Here is a 15735-nt window from a genome sequence, read left to right as displayed (position 1 = left end):
GCATGCCCTTTTCATCCCAGCCTTGGTATGACTGGTAGATGTTGCAGCCATCTGCCCCACACCCTATTGTAGGTGCGCATGTGGGTGCTGCTGCCTGTACCTGCCCAGTCTGTTCACAGCCCCAGTACCCATCAGTACCGGTGGGTTCCATGGTCACTCCGACCTCAGCCCATCACCACCTCAAGTTTTCTTTTTTAAAGATTTATTTATTTTTATTACAAAGCCAGATATACAGAGAGGAGGAGAGAAAGAGAGGAAGATCTTCTGTCTGATGATCACTCCCCAAGTGACTGCAATGGCCGGTGCTACACCGATCCGAAGCCAGGAGCCAGGAACCTCTTCCAGGTCTCTCATGCAGGTGCAGGGTCCCAAGGCTTTGGGCTGTCCTTGAACTGCTTTCCCAGGCCAGAGGCAGGGAGCTGGATGGGAAGTGGAGCTACTGGGATTAGAACCAATTAGAACCGGCGCCCATATGGGATCCTGGTGCATTCAAAGTGAGGACTTTTTAGCTGCTAGGCCACACCACCAGGCCAACTTTTCTTTTTAATACTTACTTTTATTGCAAAGTCAGAATTACAAAAAGGAGAGACAGATAGGAAGATCTTTCATCCGCTGATTCACTCCCCAAGCAGCTGCAACGATTGGAGCTGAGCCAATCTGAAGCCAGGAGTACAGAGCCTCTTCTGGGTCTCCCACACGGGAGCAGGGTCCCAAGGCTTTGTGTCCAGGACACAAGCAGGAGCTGGATGGGAAGTGGAGCTACCGGGATTAGAACCAGTGTCTATATGGGATCCTGGTGCATTCAAGGCAGGGACTTTAGCCACTCGGCTCCTACACTGGGCCCCACCCCAACTCTAACTCAATCAACTAGCAGGACTTGTATTTCCAAAGTTAGGCCCACATATCCCCTACAGGATCTACCCATGGACCTGGTTCTCTTGCGTGCTGGTTGGCACCAATGCCCAGCATAATGTGACCCTTCCCCTGCTATGACACTGTCATGTGCTGGGATCTAGCCCTGCCAGACAGGCCCCAGTCATAGTTTGTGTTGCACTGGTGCGTGGTAGTTAGCAATGTTCCATGTAACAAGCTTATCTCAGGTCTCCCATACGGGCTGGAGCATCAATCTGACCCATAAAGGTCTTCGTGACTTCCCCTTCAAAGCACCAGGTCTCAGTCTTCTCGCTGACCTTTGGTTGGGAGTCTCAGGAGTCATTCCTCACCTGCAAGGTACTCCCATGACGGTCCTCCCTACCCCAGAACCCCTTGGTCCTTTCCCTGATGAATCCATAATCCTTGTGCCCAGCAGTGCATGGGTTCTCCAGCCTAGGCTTCGGAAGCCCAGTGGGTGCTGTGCTGATCTGGAGCTCTGCCTGCCCTCGAGTCTCAAGCTCCAGGGTGGACTCGCAGATTACCCATTGTTCCAGACCCTGTTCTTACATCTTTAGCTGCATTACACTTCAAGTATTTGTATGCTTTTCTTCTGGACACTATGTTGTCAAAGTACAGCTACTTCATTGCATTTCCAGCTCCTCTCCTGCACTGCTCACTAGCTGGTACACACACAGCTGTACAGTTGGCCACGATGGCCCTCTGCAACACTGAGGTGAGATGCGTGCCACATGCGTAGGTGAGCATCGGTAGTGCTAGGGTACCCCAGGCAGGTGTGCAGCACCTGCTGAAGATCCAAAACTGCACTGGCAGTCTTCTATAGAGGCTCAACTTCATCCACAAACAAGTGAAACCAACTGGGGTTTATGAGTGTCAATCAGGGGGCTCAATACCTCCATCACGGACCACTGGACAGCATCTAGCACTACAAAAAACCTGTCTGCAACTTTCCCTGCGGACTGGTAACTAGCTGGTAGGAGCCATATGGCCTCCTGCTCGTGTGGGTGGTGGATTAGTTTAGAAGGGAGCTGTCATTCTGAGCTGGAGGAAAACTGGATGCAGCCTTTGTTCATTTGCAACACAAATCAAACTGGGCTTGGGAGGTGGAGTAGGAGGGTAGAGCAGATGATACACAAAAAAGAATCAGTTGGAAGAAATAACAGGTCTCACTAACGGATGAAAGTTGACTCATTAAAACCAGATATTTATTACTTTTATACTGCATTTGCCATTTCTGAACAATACAAAGTGGAGGCAAATAGCGACACTTCATAAAAATGTTGGTTCCCATTCCTTTCCCTAAGACCCAGCCCTCCCTCAAATATTCCCTCCCATCCCTTACAGAACTCTGTCCTGAATAAAACACTTAAATACATCATAAATAGTAATTATTGAAAAAAAATAGCAAGAATTGTTTCTTTCCTTCTTGTAAAAAAAGAACATGGCAGCAAAGACAGGCAGCCAGAAACTGGCTGGGGTGTCTAATATAGACAGTTTCTTGGGTGTGGGCTTATGGTCACGGGAGGGTTGGGAGAGCATGGAAATCCCTTCTGCCCGAGTCACCAGGCCTCCTCCTTGCTCTTGCCCATGTGAAAGGGGCCGAGGGAGATGCGTGCCTCCCAGAGATGGGGCGGAGATGGCTTACGCAGCTCCCATTTCCGACTTTTGCAGGAGCCAGGTGGCAGGGCCTGCAGCAGAGCAACGATCTCAGTGAGGCAGCAATCAGCTGGCTCCTCAGGAACCTGAGGATCTTTTCTGAGCTTCATGAACTCCCTGCTAAACAGACACAAGTGTCCCCATCTCCAGGAGTACGACTGGAAAGCATGGGAAAAAGCAAAGAAACAACCTCCTTCGGAGAATGTTCTAAAATTCATTTGATAAGTCTTTGTGTTTAGAAAAACCACCAGAATACACTACAAATTGTAAAATCATAATCCTTATGGCCTGGCAGTGAATAGGGCCCTGCTTAGGAAGGGATATGACTTCCTAAGTCTCTTGGCTGCCCCACTGTTATCATAAAAGGGGTAAACATTTTTTAACCCCCGTGTCCCACTATCTTCATTCCTTCAGCCTTAAGAAAAGTCATCAGGAGAGGAGTTCCAGGCAGAGCAACTGCCACACTTGCGCTTCACAAATACTAGGGCTCGTAGAGGGAGTGCTTCCGGAGTGCTGCCCCGAGGCTGGCTGGAAACCGGGCTCGTTGTGCTGTTCATTCTTTTCTTTTCTTAAGGATAAGGAAGAAAGTCAGGGAGGTGGTTAAACACTCTGACACCTCCAAAGACCTTTACAAAGATCACAGGCACCTTCTCCTAGGGACGAGAGGGGTTTAGCTCAAGTGGGAATGATGTGCCAGCAGCGTGTCCTGAGGAAACGGAGAGTTCAGCTCCTGGGAGAAGGTAGATGAGGAGGAAGAGAATCAAGTCCAGCAACCGCTCTTGCAGCACAAAGGATGGGGCATGAAAAATTCCACTGCAGATGCCAACGTCAGTCAGCTGAGAATTCACGCCACTCAGTTCTGAAGTAGAAAGGATGCTGCTGTCCTCCACATTCATTCACAAGGACGAGGGAGAGGAGTTTCTTCAGAAGGAGACAGAGAGCTCCCCTATCCTCCGTATGACACTCCTTAAAACTCAGCAATCCTGGGCCAAGGGCTGACATAAAACGGCTGATAAGTCTTTACCCAGGTCTTCTGAGCTATTTTGCTCACTGAAAAAGAAAAAGATATGAAGTTAAGGATGTAGAAGAATTGGCATAGATAGAATTTAAGTTAAAAGTCAACCAAGCTGGCAGTTTCCTGCTTTGGCATCAGCTCCCAAGTATGACAAAACCCACCACATATTTTAGGAAGTAAGATTTAGGGACCAGCCTGACCACGTAACCTTAACAATTAATTTCTGTTCCGTTTTTGTCAATGATTCACTTTTTCTAGGGGTGGGCTATCAGTGTTGTGGTTTGCTTTATGACTGTGATCTACTTCGCACCTTTTAGAGCATTTATTTTCCCCAAGATACCAGATACTCACTCACATGGGGAACTCTGGTTCTACAACTTCCAGCTTCTCCAAGGTTGAACTGATGGGGGAAAAATGGAAGCAAAGAGGTAAAGAATCAGAATACATAAAAGACTCACATGGAAATCTCATATTACTTCTTCAAATTTACTTTCAGAATCAATTTAGCATTCAGAAACAGCATGCAAGCTATCCGGTTTAGGTGTTCTCAGTTGAGTACTACAAAATATTTCCTAGGATTCTCTGTGTTCAATTCTCAAGTGTGGCAGACACACTCTAAGACTGCCCCCAATCACCCCTGCTTTCTGGTAGTCATGCCCTTTAGTGATTCTATTTGCAAACAGAACGCAGTACACATACTGAATGTCAATTCTGAGATTAGGTTACACAGATGATGGCCCCACCTGGACACATACTCCCTTGCTTCACTACTCTGAGGGAAACTGGGTGCCATGCTGTGAGACGCCTCGTAGAGCCATGAGGTAAGGAGTCGGGTCTCAACAACAATCATGTAAGTACACTTGGAAATGATCCTCTTCCCAGATGAGTTTTCCAATAAGTCCACTGCCTTGACAACTGTGCGACTATAACCTTCTGAGACCCTGAACCAAAGGCATATACTTACACCACAGCTTTAGGACAGACATGTGCTGTTTTCAACCACTGTACTTTAGGACAATGTTACACAACAGATAATATTGATTTTTGTGCCTGGATGTGGAATGCTGTTATAACACAAATATAAAATGTGGGAATGGCTTAAAGGACAGTCTTTTTAATAACCTCTAAGATTTAATTATTTATTATTATTATTTTAAAGTAGGTTCCAAGATCCTTCCACCCTTCTACTACCCAAATATGTTCACAATAGCCAGAATTGAGCTGATCCAAAGCCAGGAATCAGGAGCTTCTTCTAGATCTCCCACATGGGGGCAGGGTTCAAAAGCTTGGGCCATCTTCCACTGTTTTCCTAGGCCATAAGCAGGGACCTGGATGGGAAGTAGAGCAGCCGGGAAACGAACCATATGAAATGCGGGTACCACAATTGGAGGCTTAGCCTCCTATCCCTGTGGTGCCAGCCCCTGAAGAATTCTAATAAAGGCTTAAAGTGTTCCAATTACAGTGTGTGCAGTTATATGAAAAGTGCAGTATTTACCCAGTAGACTGCATGATATGGCTTAGAAGCTTTCCATTTTACGTTGAAGGTGACCCCTAATTTTTTCTTGGTGTTTATATTCAAATACAAGAGAAGAAAAATAAACCAAAGAAGAACTACTAAATAAAAGAAGACTTGGGAGATTCAGAGAAAGCTCAGCCTGTTTCAGAGCTAACAATACTAAAATTAAGCAAAGATCCAATCTAGGGCACTACCAAGAAAATGTGCTACACAGATGTAACAAAGGATATGACTGTGAACAATAAAATGACAAAACATTTCATTCAGACCTTGAAACAAATGAAAGGCGGTGCCTCAGCATATTACTCAGTCATTCAGACTCAGAGTGTGTCTCACAGATGTTCCCAAATGAAACAGGGTCTTCATTTCATTTAACTTAATCTGAAAGGCAGAGATACAAAATGGAAAGGAGAGAGAGATCTTCTATTTGCTGGTTCCCATCCAAATAGCTGCAATGGCTGGTGTTGGGCCCATATGGAGCCAAGAGCCTTGAGCCTACTCTGGGTTTCCCATGTGAACACAGGAACATTAGGAATTGTTGCCACCCTCTGCTGCTTTCCCAGACAAGAAGCAGGGAACTGGATTAGATGTAGAGCAGTTGGGATTTGAACCACTGCCTATATGGAATGCCAGTGCCATAGGTGGTGACTCTGTCATGGTGTGAGGTGCCCAGGGTTTTTAAAAAAAGCTTAGGACTTACAACAAAGCAGTGAGGGCTGCCAGTTTGAGTCCTAAACCACTCTACTTCCAATCCAGCCTCCTGCTAATGTCCCTGGGAGAATGGCAGAGCATGGCTCATGTTCCTGGATCCCTGTACCCACGTGGAAGACTTAGAAGCTCTTGGCTTTGGCCTGGTCCACAGCCAGTCATTGCAGCCGTTAAGGGAACGAACCAGCAGATGGAGGCTCAAACTCTCTCCCCTATTCTCTCTGTAACTTGGACTTTCAAATCTTTTTTAAAAAGGGGAGGAAAAGAAGAAGAAGAAGAAAAAAAAAGAAAGCAATAAGTATAAGTTCTGTCTCAAGAATTAAATTCCAACAAGATTCATAGCAGGAATTAAATATCTGAGATGATGATACCAGAATAAATAACTTTAACCAAAAGGGACAGAAAACACTGTAAAATGAAAAGCCCACAAGATCCTTTCAGTTCCACTGGGGAAAAACAAATAAACAAAAACCAGAAAACTACTTATAGCTGCAAACACTTTCTGGTTTTCTTGAAAACAAACAAAACAACCACCTCAGGATAAAATCAAGGCTGAATCAGAGAGTTATTTCCATGCTGTAAGATCTAATCAAGGGCCCAGCATGATGGCCTAGCGTCTAAAGTCCTCGCCTTGAACACGCCAGGATCCCATATGGGCGCTGGTTCTAATCCCGGCAGCTCCACTTCTCATCCATCTCCCTGTTTGTGGCCTGGGAAAGCAGTCGAGGACAGGTTAAACTCTTGGGTTCCTGCACCTGTGTGGGAGACCCGGAAGAGCTCTTGGCTCCTAACTTCGGATCGGTACAGTACCGGCCACTGTGGTCACTTGGGGAGCGAATCATCTGACAGAGGGTTTTTCTGTCTCTCCTCCTCTCTGTATATCTGACTTTGCAATAAAAATAAATTTTAAAAAGACCTAATTAAGCCAACTTAGACATTCCTGAACTGCAGAAGAGTTAATGAATCAGTGTCTCCTTTGTGTCTTCCATTCTTCCCATTTCGAATAAAAACGCTTAGTAATTATCTAGTGCCTGTTCCAACAATGTTTGCTGTATATGTGAGAAGGTAACTTTTTGTTTTTAGTTTCACAGGTCCAAGTATGGAAAAGAATTACACAAGGGACTAGGCTTACAGAACTACACCCAGGGAACCTCATCCAAAACATGGCGTTATTTAAATAACCAAACTCTGGACTTCCAGGTGATGCCAAATTTGAGCCTTCAGGGTCTGGCATTGTGGTGAAGCAGACCGAGCCTCTGCAACACCAGTACCCTATGCTGGTGCCACTTCAAGTCCTGGCTGCTCAATTTTCCTCCCAGCTCCCAGCTAATGGTGTCTACGAAGACAGCATAGGATGACCCAAGTGCTTGTGCTCCTGTTCCAATGTGGGATATGTGAAAGACACTCCAGGCTCCTGGTGCTGGCCTGGTCCCTGCCCTGGCAGCTGTGGCTATCTGGGAAGAAAACCAGCAGATGAAAGGCTCTCTAATTCCGCATTTCAAATAAACAGATCTTAACAAGGAAAATCACCTGCCTGTCACTTTGCAGCCAGAAAACCCAGCTAAGATCTAGTGATTTCCTGAATCACAGAAGCCATGATATCTATTTATTTCTTTAAGTCCCTAAACTTAGGGCAACGTATTATAATGAGATGACCACTTAATAAAGATGGTAAAATCTGAACAAATCTAGTCAAGATCAGAAGACAACCAATAATCACTTGAAAAAACATGCATTAGGGAAATTCTAAAGGATCTGAAGACAGAGATGAGAAGCTGATGCAGAGAAAGGGGCCAAAGCACAAACCTTATGTTTAGCACTGGAGAAGGTTCCCCAACTGCAGGGGAGAAAGTGGGGCCAGGAACAGGTGAGCCCTCACTGATTTCCTCCAAAGGTGGAGTCTGAGGTAAAACATCAGGACGACCAAGGTGGACATCTGGAAAAATGGGAAGAAAATGAATAAAAAAGGAGAAAGCAGGGTAAAAGAGCTAAGGAAAAAACATGCAGCAATTTTTTTGTTCCTGGACAGAAATGAGGATTATGGGTCCTGGCAAGAAGGCAAAGGCCCAGGAAGAGGGTGGGAGCGCCCAATCACATGGGGACCCCAGCCCTGGCGCTGACCTGGCTCCACTTCTGCCTTTGTTGTCACTTGTGCCTTGTGCTCCCCAGAGATGGATGGCTGGTAAGTAACGCAGGCGTTGTTGCTGGGGCCTGCTCGCCGAGAGAAAGATGAGCCAGACCGAAACTTTTTGGAAGGAGAGGGCTTCACTTCAAAAGGGAAAGAGAGAGCCTACTTAGCACCCACCTCAGAAACCATCACCAAGACACAGATACAAATGGCTAGTGTCCCCAACACACACTCAAAGCTCTTCTCCTGCAAAGGGGAAGGAGGGTTAATGTAAATGAAGAGGTAGGAGTGAGGGGTGGTATCTGTTCATTTGGAAAGAAGCAGAAAATCTAAAGGAAAGATGACACATACCCACCTGCCTAATCCTATATGCAATCGCAATGCGTTGGTGCCTGCATAATGAAAGGTCTTCTATTCATTCCACTAATGCCCTCCCAGCAAAATCTAAGACACTCCTTTCATGCGGCATCTTTTTGGCACTTACAGACATAAGCACTGAAGTAATGCATACTTGCTGATTTATTACTCTGAAAAGACTGAAAGGCTCTTAGGACTGTCTGGTGCACTTTCTACCTTAACAAAGGTCTACTGCTGTGTATGAGCAAAGGAAGAGCTGAGACGTGCCAGCAGCAATAGCACAGAAGGTTAAGAAAGCAGTACACTGACACCCCTCTCTTCCCCAGCCAGAATTTTAAGAGAGTAAGAACATTTGCTAAGCAGAAATTAATAAAAGCTTCTACCACCTGATCCAGGGTTGCTTGACATTTGGATCATGAATAAACTGCCACAATGGTAACATCCTCGCCTATTCTGTACAGAAAAATTGAGTTCTGCTTGTCTGAGTCTTTAGCATGAATTCTCCACCCACAACTAAACATTTCTTTGCCATCCCACCAGTTACCCAGAAGAGGCCCTCACCTCAGCGCCACATGTAGGGAGAGCCAGGGGAAAAGCAGCGACTCGGAAACGACTGGGACAGACAGAGTGACTGACACAAGGACGAGAAGCAGCTCTCACAGGACGTGGGCACAGCAGGAGAGGCCGCAGGCCTTGGCAGCTCCCTGACATAGGTGTCCTGCCCCTCATTTCTTGGGGTAAGGGAGCCACTGGGGGGTCATCTGGTAGAATCCACTTACAGGGGATCTTCTTGAACACTGTATTGCACATGAAGCGCTGGAACCGTTCAGCATAGAAGCTTGGACGATGCACCGATACGGTGTCCTGCAAAGCAGAAAAGATCACTACAGAGTTAGAGCAAGAGACTAAACAAGGACTTCTCTTCCAAAGGCTGTTTTTCCCTATCACAGAAGGCGAAAATCCCGAAATGGAAACAAACAAAAAGGCAGAAATGGAGGGGGAAACTGCAGACAAAGAAGGAAACCTCTTCTACTCACTCCATCATGTACCAATGCTTTCCAGGAGTGCTCCAACTTCTTAACAAACCTGCCAAGAAAACTTTGTATTAACAATCTCATCATTTTTGAATGAATGTCCTTAATAGTTTTCTAGATGTGGTGATTAAAGAAAGAATGGTATTAAAAACCCTGAAAAGACATAGCTGAGAGGGTATATCCTTTACGGTCTGTTGCAACAAGCCCAGTAGTGGTTCAATGTGGCAACCAATGTTGTTTCCAAATACACCAATTACTTCCCCACAGAAAAAAAGGCAGCTTAGGGCTCAGCACAGTAGCCTAGTAGCTAAAGTCCTTGCCTCACACACGCTGGGATCCTATGTGAGCACCGGTTCTAATTCCAGAGGCCCTGCTTTCCATCCAGCTCCCTGCTTGTGGCATGGAAAAGCAGCTGAGGATGGCTCAAAGCCTTGGGACCCTGCACCCCCATGGTAGACAAGGAAAAGGCTTCTGGCTCCTGGTCTTGGGGAGTGAAACATCTTTCTCTTTCTCTCTGTATCCCCCCACCAAAAAAAAAAAAAAAAAAAAAAAAGTCTTAAAAAACAAAACAAAAAAATCAACTTATACGTCCCCAGCAAGGCAAGGATAAGAATATTTATTGCAATCATTAAAAAAAAAATTATTACTGGGGCCTGTGCCATGGCTCAACAGGTTAACCTCCCACCTTCAAGTACTAGCATCACATATGGGTGCCAGTTCATGTCCCAGCTGCCCACTTCCCTTCCAGCTCACTGCTTGTGGCGGGGGAAAGCAGCGGATAATGTACCAAGTCAATGGACCCTGCATCCATGTCGGAGACCTGGAAGAAGTTCCTGGCTCCTGGCTTCAGCTCAGCTCAGCTATAGCTGTTATGGCTATTTGGGGAGTGAATCAGTGGATGGAAGCTCTGTCTCTCCTCCCTGTAAATCTTTCCCATAAAAATAAATAAATCTTAAAAATGCCTCTCTCCCTCTGTGTTAACTCTACCTTTCAAATAAATAAGTAAACCTTTAAAAACTATTATTGTAAAAGGAAAACTAGAAGAATAAATGGACAATTCTAAAAAGCATAGATAAAATTGGATAATATTTTGAATCAGTGAATCAAATATTCAAGTCCTCATTAGTACATGACATAGAAATAAAACTGGGATCTAATGGTTCTAATTTCTCCCTTATTACTACTTCACTGTCTCCTTTATTTCACAGGCTAAGTCTTTAAAAGTACAGTCCCTTTCTTATTTTTAAAAGATGCAGAAATTAAAAGCTATCATCCATCCACACGATTCACTTTCCAAATGGCCACACAGCTGGGGCTGGGCCAAGGCCAGGGCCAGGTCAACGCCAGGAGCTTGGAGCTCCTTCTGGGTCTCCCATGTGTAGTGGCAGGCATCCAAGTACTTGGGCCAACTTTTGCTGCTTTCCCATGTCCGTAGCAAGGAGCTGGAACTGCAGTACAGCAGCTGGGACTTGAGCCAGTTTTCCAATACAAGATGCTGCTGTTGAAATCAGCAGCTTAACCCACTGTGTCTCAACACTATCCCCACAAGCTAACACTTCACAGAGTACAACAATTCTCGTAAATTTTCCTGTCTTTGGAAAGAGGGTTGTTGCCAGCTTTATTCGAATGTGGAGGATGACTCTTCCCACAGGTTTTTCAAAGAAACAGGCAGATGGCATATTCAATGCCCTGGTACTTCTGAGGACTGACTCAACTTTCCACAGAAGATACATATTGCTTGAGGAGATAGGCAGTAGTTTAAAGAAGTTAGGGTAGAAGACAAAACCAAGGAAATAAATCACATGAAAGGCATCAGGGTAAGCTGACAAACTAAAGAACTTGGCAACAAGCTCATCTGCAAACAAACTATGAGTGGCTAGCCACACCTATCCTGTTGCCAAATTTGGGAATCCTATGTTGCTCACCTGTAGGATTGCAGAATATCAATGATGCCAATGTAAAGCAGGAGCCTTTCCCCTTTATTATTCCGGGCAGGGATGCCACCCATGCTGGAGAACACAAAGGAAAAAATAAGAAAATTCGTTAGAAATAGAGGCTTTTCTTAAACCTCGAGTCAGGGACATGGCATTCATTGAGACTGACAGAATGATCTTATGAGAGAGAGTTCTGTGTGTCCTGCCGGACTCCCCTGTGGCAACTGAGCACAGGCAAGAGGGGGTGCCAGGGTTGGGACAATCATCTCTCGATAGCCACTAAGACACTCTTCTTGAGAATCATGTCACATGACATCTCAAGAGAAACATGCCTTCTACAAAGTCTGTAACAGTTCACGATAAGGTCCTAAAATAGCTTACAGAGTGGTGTCTACATTCCTAGTGGAACTCTTATTTTTAGAATTTACTTGAGAGGTAGTCAGAAAGTATACCCATCTACTGGTTTACTCCTTAAACTCCTGCAGGGACTGGTGGGCTCAAACTGGGAGTCAGGAACTCAACACAAGTCTCTCAAATGGGTAGAAAAGGTTCAATTACCTGGGCCATTACCACTCCTCCCAGGATCCACGTTAGCAGGAAGATGGAGGTATGAGTGGAAATCAGAAACATCTGATTATGGGACAGTAGCACCCTGATCCGTAGCTTAATCTTTAAGCCAAGTACCTATCCTGACTGTATGTGTGCTTCTTAGGTCTTTGATCTTGGAAAGTTCTCCTTCACTGATATATTACAAGCTGCAATCAAAGAAGTTGTTCTTTCATAGTCTTTTTTTTCTTTTTAAAGATTTATTTGTTATTTTTATTGCAAAGTCATATATAGAGAGAGGAGGAGAGACAGAGGGGAAGATCTTCCATCTGATGATTCACTCCCCAAGTGACTGCAATGGCTGGAGCTGAGCTGATCTGAAGCCAGGAGCCAGGAAACTCCTCCAGGTCTCCCACACGGGTGCAGAGTCCCAAGACTTTGGGCCGTCCTTGACTGCTTTCCCAGGCCACAGGCAGGGAACTGGATGGGAAGTGGAGCCGGCAGGATTAGAAACAGTGCCCATATGGGATCCTGGCACGTTCAAGGTGAGGACTTTAGCTACTAGACCACCATGCGGGCCCTCATAGTTTTAAGAAAGCGCATTCTGTAGTTCTGTAAGCATTAATGTTGCTGACCCTTCTGGGTGGGTAATTAGACTAAGGGTTAAGACACCTGCATCCTATATCTGGGCTTGATTCCCAGCTCTGGTACCTGATTCCAGCTTATTGCTGATTCAAATCTGAGAAATATTGATGACTTAAAAACTGCATTTGTGAGGGCCTGGCATGGTAGCCTAGCAGCTGTAAATCCTCGCCTGAACGCGCCGGGATTCCATATGGGCACCAGTTCTAACCCCGGCAGCCCCACTTCCCAGCTAGATCCCTGCTTGTGGCCTGGGAAAGCAGTCGAGGACGGCCCAAAGCCTTGGGACCCTGCACCCATGTGGGAGACTTGGAAGAGCTCAAGGCTCCTGGCTTCGGACTGGTTCAGCTCCAGCCGTTGCGGTCACTTGGAGAGTGAATCATTGGATGGTGGATCTTCTCTGTATCTCCTCCTCTCTTCATATATGACTTTGCAAATAAATAAATAAATAAATAAATAATTCTTTAAAAAAGAGAAAGCGAGAAAGAAAAAGAAAAAAAAGATCATCTCCTTCCTTTCCCTGGCCTCTCATGCCTGGATCCCAGACGACAGCCACCATGTGCAGGTGGTGAGCTGTCCCCTGGTCTGCCTGGGTTCCGGGGGCTGCTACCTTCATGGTGAGTACACCGAGGGGGGAGGTCTCCGTGATTGCCAGGTCCAGGGCCCAGCCGCTACCCTCATTGGGCAGTGAATGGGATTGGGGAGGGATGCGACCTTGGGCCTGGGAGTTTAAACTTCTAGCAGCTTCCTGGCTGCTGGTGGATCTCAGGATGGGGCGTCTCATGCCTGGATCCCAGATGACAGCCACCATGTGGTGAGCTGTCCCTGGGCGGCCAGTGCACCATGACAGTTACTCTTCCTTTGAAAAACTTGAAATCACTAAACAATGCTGACCACCAAATACCAGTCCATGCAAAAGCTATGGCTCAGAGCTTGTCCAGCAGAATCATACCCTGTTACCTGACATGATGATGGATTAGGAGAAGGGTCACATTAAGCAGGATCATTACATTCACTAGCACTAGAACCATAACTGGGGCAGATTCTGTGAGGGATGTGTGGGCCAAACCCTGTGGAAATTCTAGCCCCACTGGTTAGTTTAAGAGATGGCGTGGTGATGGACTAAGCCAGGTGTGATCAAGGATCCTGCCATCATCACAGGTAAGGAACCCACAACAGTCTGGACTGGTCAAGGCAGCAGCACCCGAATGTGCATCCTGAATAGGGTGTGGGGTGGGCCAGGCTGCAACGTTCACCAGCTCATACAAGGCCAAATGGAAGGCCAGACTGCGCCGGGCACTGGCCTAAACCCAATGGCATGTATGAGAACTGGGTCTGGGAGTGGATTAAGTAGAGGAACTTGGGAAACTCTCTTGGTGAATGAGAGCTCCTGCTGGTGAGCATGTGGTCCAGACCTGGGGGTCGGACAAGCTGGGCAAAGTAGCTCCAACAGCTGGCTAATGTGTCAATTGGTAATGGAACAGGGTGGGCTGGGCAGGACTGAGCAAACCTTAGCCCACAAGCGAAACTAGAGACCAGGAGGGAGCACAGGTTATGCTGAGCTAGGCTCTTGCATCTACTGGTCTGCATGAGCCAGGAATGCTAAGCCACAGTGCCTAAGGCAGAGGTCAGGACAGGTGAGGGATTGGACCAAGCTGAGTCAGAGCAACCACTGGCATGCACATGATCTATGGCTGGGAACAGGCCCGGTTGGGGAGCTAAGGGGACAACCCTAGCTGAGTTGAGGCTCCCACTAAGGGGCGTGTGGCCTGGAATGGGGGGCTGTGTTCTGAACAGGAAACGGTTGCAGTCTCCCTTGGCACAAGTGTGGACTGGGATTGGATGCACCGAACTGGGCCAGACTCCAACACCCCCTGGTGTCCTGGAGGACCAGGAAAGATGTGGGATGGACTAGGTAAGGTCTCAACCCCAACTGAGCCATGTGTGAGCCATATGTGGGTATGGACGAGCCATGGCTGGGCTGAAACATCCAACAGCAAGAACCAGTTCGGGTTGAAGGCCAGTCAGGAAAAGCCATTGTTCCTGCTAGACAAGTGGTGGACTGAGTAGGGTTGGCTCATGGACCCACTGGTAAGCATGAAACCTGGCATTGGGAGAGGTTCTGATGGAGGAGCCTGGGCAACTCCTCTGGCAGGACACAGACCCGGCAGGTAAGCGCAAGAAACATGATAGGAAACAGCCCAGAACAGGCCATGGAAAGTTACCCACTGGCATACAATTGGCAGGAGTTCGGGGAAGACCAGGCTGAATCTGTCCACGTCATCCACTGGCAAATCCAAGCACCAGGACAGTGTGGGTTGAGCCGGGTGTGGTCGCAACAAAAACTAGTGCACAATACGGAATGCCAAGGTGAGGTTGCCTGTGCCAGAAGTGACCACAGCACCCAACCAGCACACATGAGAACCAGGAAGGGAGGGTGCGGAGCTGGCAGGGGGAATAAGGGAGGGTTCCTTTGCTGGACAGCTACTCCCACTAGAGAGCATAAGCTGGGATAGGGGCAGAACAGACTAAGCAGGGCTACAACACCTGTGGGCCTCAGGTGGACTAGATGAGGGAAAAGCCAGGCTGGGCTGATTATTCCTACTGGTGCAAGCAAAATTAGAGTGGGTGAGGGTTGTTTGGGCTTAGCCACAGCATCAGCGGGCAGAAGCTGGCACTGGGGGCTAGTTCTGTCAAGCCAAACCACAGAACTATTTGGAGAGTGCATAATCCAGGAGAGAGGCCTGGGAGGGAAATAGTGGGCTCATCCCTATTGGGTTACTTCTATGGGAGGGCACGAAAACCAGGACAGGGGCTGGGGTGGAATGGTGTGTGGGACAGACTGGACTACTGCTACACATACTGGCAAACCAGGGTAGGGGGCGGGCCTGGTGGGAGTTATTGTGGGTCGCTCCAACTAGGCTGCAGCTCCCACTGGTTTATGCGAGGGCCGAGAATGTGATGGGCAGCACCAGGCTAGACTGCAACACCCACTGGTTACAGTGGAAGTCGGGACTGAAAACAGAATCAACCCAGCAATTGCAACCACCAGCTGATCAGGGCCGTGGACCGTGCCGGGCCCTGTACTTGCTAGCACATATAAGAATCTGGTTTGAGAACACCTCAGACAAAGTTTCTTTGGAGATCTCCCCATCAAAATGCTGGACTCAGAACCCTAACCAAGAAAAGAGAGAAGACAGAACAGGTCAATCAACCATCTCAGCTATATGTTGACAGCGAAATACGGGGCAAACAGAGACTCTATGATGGACTATGACAATCAGTGGATTCTTCAAAGACCTCATAGT

At 47.0% G+C, this 15735-nt stretch overlaps 1 protein-coding gene and 1 non-coding gene across 5 annotated transcripts in view; both read right to left on the bottom strand.

The window, feature by feature from the left end:
• Positions 1-2070: 2070 nt before the first annotated feature.
• PIP5K1A (phosphatidylinositol-4-phosphate 5-kinase type 1 alpha) overlaps positions 2071-15735 on the bottom strand; it is a 49980-nt gene continuing 36315 nt past the window's right edge. For 2 of the 4 annotated variants that reach the window (XM_040999206.1, XM_040999205.1), the window contains exons 9-15: positions 11231-11314; positions 9309-9357; positions 9051-9135; positions 7908-8054; positions 7593-7722; positions 3918-3962; positions 2071-3597 (exon numbers count right to left, since the gene is read on the bottom strand). In XM_040999206.1, the coding sequence (XP_040855140.1) occupies positions 3522-3597; positions 3918-3962; positions 7593-7722; positions 7908-8054; positions 9051-9135; positions 9309-9357; positions 11231-11314 (616 nt within the window). In that variant the 3' untranslated portion in view covers positions 2071-3521. Of the gene's footprint in view, positions 3598-3872; positions 3963-7592; positions 7723-7907; positions 8055-9050; positions 9136-9308; positions 9358-11230; positions 11315-15735 lie in introns of all 4 variants that reach the window. The other 2 variants (XM_040999207.1, XM_040999208.1) reach the window with 2 other exon arrangements.
• Positions 11411-11501, bottom strand: LOC121168917. The gene has a single exon (XR_005885782.1).

This window comes from Ochotona curzoniae, unplaced genomic scaffold (genome assembly GCF_017591425.1).
Source record: "Ochotona curzoniae isolate NIBS_2020 unplaced genomic scaffold, NIBS_Ocur_1.0 scaffold_1037, whole genome shotgun sequence".
Taxonomy (NCBI): domain Eukaryota; kingdom Metazoa; phylum Chordata; class Mammalia; order Lagomorpha; family Ochotonidae; genus Ochotona; species Ochotona curzoniae.
This window is presented reverse-complemented; position numbering and strand designations above follow the sequence as displayed.